The sequence below is a fragment of the Micromesistius poutassou genome, assembly GCF_964030765.1.
Source record: "Micromesistius poutassou genome assembly, contig: SCAFFOLD_1231, whole genome shotgun sequence".
Classification (NCBI taxonomy): Eukaryota; Metazoa; Chordata; class Actinopteri; order Gadiformes; family Gadidae; genus Micromesistius; species Micromesistius poutassou.
In genome coordinates, this window is record NW_028177762.1 from 1 (window position 1) to 5,925 (window position 5,925).

Sequence of the window (5,925 nt, forward strand, 5' to 3'; positions counted from 1 at the left end):
TCCCCCCGCTGCTTTAGACGTGAGGGCTCATCCTGGACAATGGATGACCTACGGGCACCCCTACGACCAGAGGAAGGAGGTGTGGAACCCCAAGTTCTGCATGATCACCGACGGGCAGATCCTGCTGCTGGACAAGGAAGAGGTGAGGACGCTGCTTTGTATTGTGTTTCAGTGCATCTTGTCATGTCTTGTTTCTAACTAGGCCTTGAGTTGCCAGTGCTGTTCCTAGACATCCATCCCTCCGCCCATCAGCTCTCAATCCCTCCATGATCCTAGCTCTCAACCCATCCAATCGGGTGTCGGCCCTTCCATACATCCATGTATCCATTCATCTACATATCCATCCATCCACTTTAGCTCAACATGCATCCATCCCTCTACCTATCTAGCTTTCAATCCACATGTTGATCCATCCATGTATCATCCATTCATCTTCTATCCATGTAGCTGTCCATCCATTTGTTTGATCAGTCATCCATCTACTCTAGTTCAATCAAACCCTTTGACCTACCCCTGTGCTCCCGACTGGCTGGAGCATAAACCCTGTTCTTATCTCCCTCTGCAGCGAGTCTGTTGTCCTCCAGCTCTTGTCTGCAGGGCAGCTGTCACTGCCAGCATGTCAGTCCGTGTGGACCGTTCACGATGCTCTGATTCACGGCCTCTGATTTACAACAGTGGGCCCTGACCTTTTCAGGCACAACCACCGTGGCTTTGTTCCCCACAGAGACAGAGCAGGATTAAGTCACATCAACATGTCTTTTGTTTTGTTAGAATTCCTTCCACTACAGCAGTGATTTTCAAACTGTGGTCCGCGACGGTACTGCAGGTGGTCCGTGGAAAAGCAAACTAAAATATAAAATAATATTTTTCCTAAAAAAAAAAGAAAATTTTTCTTAAATTAAAAATATGTATTTATGATATACAATTTAAATAAAATTTAAGGTATTGTGTGATTACTAAAATAGGCTAGTGCAAAGTTAGGCTAGTGCAAAAATAGGCAAAATTAGAATATCCCAGAATATTTGGTCTAGTGGCTAGGAGGGATTGAGGCTGCCATCGCTGGAACCTGACATACAGAAATGAACGTCTGCAAAGCAACATCATCATCTCATTAGGTGAGCATTTGTTTAGGCTAGTTGTTCTTTTGTTTTTAATATAGACCTATATTTTTGTAAATTAATATTTAAAAAATAAATTTGACTTTTTTATTTTTATTATTTTTAACCAGGAGAAGGCCTACTGTGTTTTTGTTAAATGTGTATAGGGCCAGAGTTCATCATCACATCATAGCCTTTATATATAGGCAGTGTATATCTGAAACAATTTGTTTTAAATTATAAATGAAAGAAATACGGCCTATTATTATTTTAATTTCCAGTAAGTTTCTTGATCTCCCGTTTGTTTTGAAATGTTTTGCATATGTTACTTGGACAAACTCCCAGCCTGTTCGTTGAGGACTTTGAGAAGATTTGATATTTGACTTTATCCAGTTCAGTTCCGTTCAGTTCAGTTTGTTTGTGATTACTGTACATATTTAATACTCCATTATCATTGCTATGGATATAAGCCTGGTGTTCAGATGAACCTGATTACGCCCTCGGGCGCTTTAAATCAATACATTAAGTATGTGGCAGCCGTTGTGTGCAGTAAACGTTCTTTTAACAAGCCTGTTGTACTGATGCTATGTTACTTTTAGTGCTAATATATGCCTATTAAGAGGTGCGGGTAATTCAGGTAGGACTGTGTGTAGACATATTTTATTATATGTATTATAAGGTGGTCTGCGAAAATTCTTAAAAAGTGGTTATATGGATTATAAAAAGTGGTCCACACACACTCAAAGTTTGAAAACCCCTTCACTACAGGACTCATAGGCCCGTGAAAATGTTGTTTTGCCACGTCTCGAATAAGTAACTCAATGGCAGTTTCAGACACTACCATGTCTTGATCACAAATCATTTCAGGATTTATTGCCAAAAAAGACGAAATAAACATGATTACCAACATGATGTCTAACCTTCCAATGCTCCTGAGCTGGGAGGCGGTCATTGCGATGTGATGTTGCGATGTTCAAACCCTATATGAGGCCCTATGACTGCAATCAATGCCTCTTAAGATGAGGAACAATTTCTCACCAGGTAGTTTCAGTGTGCAACGCTCTGTGGGATACTGTAGGATCCGTGACCTCATGTCAATGTATCAAGGCTTTTCAGTATGTCTATGTAGATATTGAAATCTTCTGGATATTTGATGGACTGTGTAGTTGGAAATCATTTCAATATGCAAGGTATTTTCAAAGCAATGTTTCCATATGATACAGGAGGGAATGTTATACAGTCTGATGACTTGTTTGATGTTGCGGTATAAATATGTGTTGTCCTAGGTGTAGAGGTTTTTATACGACAAGTCACTAAGCCCACACACATACGCACAGACACACACACACACACACACACACACACACACACATACACACAACAGTGCAGTGATAGGATTTTATATATGGAAATGAAAATGGATGAATAGCCCCACCCCCTATAGCGCTGATCAAAAAGAACACGAAGGAATTAGCAGGAGGATAATCCCTGCAAGATTTAAAAGAATTACCACTACCCCTTCCACATGGTGTGTTACAGCCTATAACGTTGAACTGGGACTTTAACTCTAGTGCGGTTTCATTAGTGTTGTAAATACAGCAAGATACTGTAAAAAGAGGTTACTTCACATTCTAATAACGTAGATATCTGGATAGCTTCCTGTTGGTTACAGATGCTGATTGGTTAAATACATTTCATTGTGCAATGATAAATGACACTATTCTAATCGTGTAAATCGTAGCGCACAGCGTGTGCTGTTGTTTGGGTTCGCTCATGTCCTGAGCTCTGTGACAGGCTCCTGAGGTGTGACATAACTGGCATACACACACACACACACACACACACACACACACACACACACACACACACACACACACACACACACACACACACACACACACACACACACACTCATTTAGCCTGCTGTTACACTAGGCAATTAGTTATTTAGCAACTAGCTCCACATGGCCTGAGTTAGCGGTCTGATAGAACAGGCTTCCAGATGTAGGCCTACCATCTGGCACAGCCCAGCTCTATTTATACCACTCCTTACCAGATAGATGTGTGACAGTGCGGTTATGAAGCATAACTGAGATTACATCTGGTGTCTTTGTGTTCGCCGTCGACCCTGTTTTGCAATGAGATGTGTTTTTTTTACTTGTTTTTTCCGTTAATTACTGGCACTATGCAGAGTGTTGTGTCTGGAGGCAATTATCTCTGTCTATATAATTATGTTTGGATATCAAAAGATGTCGATGAAGCAGTGTCTGGGCAGAAGGACAGATTTCCACTTTTACGAGAATAATTGAATGCGGAATAAATGGAACAACAGAAAAGTAAGCAAAAGTAAGACAGGGGGGATATCTTCAGTGAAAGATGGCTGGTTCCAGTGCGGTCTGTTATTGCGAAGAAGAAGTAGGAAAAACATTTCCATAAACGTAAAAAAAAAGATGCCACATGAGGAATGTTTAACGATGACAGCGGATAGAGTTAGTGGTTTATTCATTGCATATTTGGTGTATGCGAGTGTTCCATAATATATAATCTCCACTGGCTTCAAAAAGAAGGGGCTCATTAATGAAGTAGGCTTCAGTTGCACACTAAAGGTTAGCAGAGGTATTGTGTAAGTCCCCTGCTAGGGAACCACACTGAACCCACCGTGAATCTCTAAGAAACAGTAGCCCGCACGCACACAGACACGCAGACACACACACACACACACACACACACACACACACACACACACACACACACACACACACACACACACACACACAGAAACACACACATACAGAGACACACACACACACACACATACACACATACAGAGACACACACAGACCCCCCCCCCCCCCACACACACACACACACACACACACACACACACAAACCCATACAGAGACACACACACACCCACAGACACACACACACACACACACACACACACACACACACACACACACACACACACACAGAAACACACACATACAGAGACACACACACACACACACACATACACACATACAGAGACACACACAGACCCCCCCCCCCCCCCACACACACACACACACACACACACACACAAACCCATACAGAGACACACACACACCCACAGACACACACACACACACACACAAAGACACACACACAGACACACTATCATAGGGATGGTGTCTGACCCAGAGGGAGAGGTACAGCGTCGTCCTGGCCAGTAAAGTCCACATTCGATCAATTCTTATCACGACCCTTAAGAAACACCTTGCCGCCGCTCCTTGTCCCTTTGTTGAACCTAAACCAACCGTTGTCTTTGGTCAGTGAGCCTCAGAGCCGCCCCGGTGCTGCCGTTGTACACCTGCCGCCGGAGCGCAGATAAGCAGCAGCAGGGCCGAGGTAGGCGCTGTGACACGGGCTCCTGATGCCGGCCGCTGTGTGAGTCCTCAGGCCTCATTAATCAGAATCACTGAAGCTATTGTCCGCTAGACGCACGTAAAGGGACAGAGCTGTAATGAATAGAACACTAATAACAAAGTGTGCGTGTGTGTGTGTGCGCGCGTGTGTGTGTGTGTGTGCGCGTGTGTGCGTGTGTGTGTGTGTGTGTGCATGCGTGCGTGTGGAGGCATGGAGTTGGTGAGGTAATTGTCTCTGTTTTTCTCGGGCTGTGACACATGGCGACACATTTGGATACATAAACTATGAGTCCTTCTCTAAGGACTATAAACGGACAAATTGTTCCAAGGTAAATGATTGTGCTCACCGTCCCCAGTGGTTGACCAGGATTCAGTTTCGTGGTGTCTGGATCGGCCCCCTGTGCTCCTTATCTCTGATGGAATTAGAATTTGGATTAGATTCAGTTCATAGAGTTATGGCAGAAGCCAGCCTGCATGCTGTAATCTCACAATCTCAACCACGAAGATGAGCAGCCTATGCAGGCTTATAGTGTCCATACTGTGTAAGATGTTTGGTAGAATTTACATTTCAGTTTCCTTTTACAGTCGACTCTCTTTCGACTGAAAAAAAACTTTTGGTGAAAACTGACGAATATATATTTTCTGTTTTGTTTGGTTGTCTCCAGGAGGGGCAGTATGACTCCTGCAAGGTCCGACTCCTGAGACGCACCATAAGTGTCCCCGTGGAAACACAATTCCCAGAGTTCCACAGCCAGCTGTCCACAGAGAGCGGTGAGTCACCAAAGCACCTGCTGCTGCTGCTGCTGCGGCCATGTTTGTAGTTTTTATTGGCCCACTGTCTGCTGGGAAATGCTGCCTACTTGGGTTGGTTGTGGCGAGTGGTTACAGTTAGCTCATTTAAAAGTGTCTATGAATTTAAATGGAAAGTTGTATAAGAGTAAAGCGAAATTGGGAGTGTGTCAATAAGATTAGAATATTTAGTGAGAGATGATTTGACGCTACATTGTTTTCGTTTGGATATATTAGGCTGGGAAATAGTTATACTGACATATCATGGTTGTTAAATTGAGGTATAATGTTGGAAATAGGTTGTGTTTGTTTGAGAATTGGCACCGGATCTCATTTTGTAAGCTGTAGGGAGGCAATTTTGTTTGGGCCATTTTTCTGCCAGCAAGTCTTCAAACTGCAGTTCCCTCCTTAACCATTAGATGGAGTGCTTGTCTTTGCTCAATAATACATTACCTCTGTGGTATCTTGTTTTTGATCAAATCTTCAGTCTTCAATCTTCATCAGCCACAATTAAATCACATGCAGCCAAGCCATGCCATATCACAGAATATATATGTTATTGCAAGTAATGGTGTTATATTGGTTGTATTTGTTTCTGTAGGAACATGTTTGGGGAACTATACTAGGTCTAT

General features: G+C 43.0%; 1 protein-coding gene across 1 annotated transcript; it reads left to right on the forward strand.

Annotated features, from left to right (window-relative positions):
- Positions 1 to 21: 21 nt before the first annotated feature.
- On the forward strand, positions 22 to 5,317 carry LOC311375727 (ras/Rap GTPase-activating protein SynGAP; the record flags this gene model as incomplete). Its single annotated transcript, XM_084490785.1, has 2 exons — positions 22 to 142; positions 5,170 to 5,317. Coding segments are annotated over exons 1-2 (247 nt in total), but the record flags the coding sequence as incomplete, so codon positions are not given.
- Between the last annotated feature and the right edge of the window lie 608 nt (positions 5,318 to 5,925).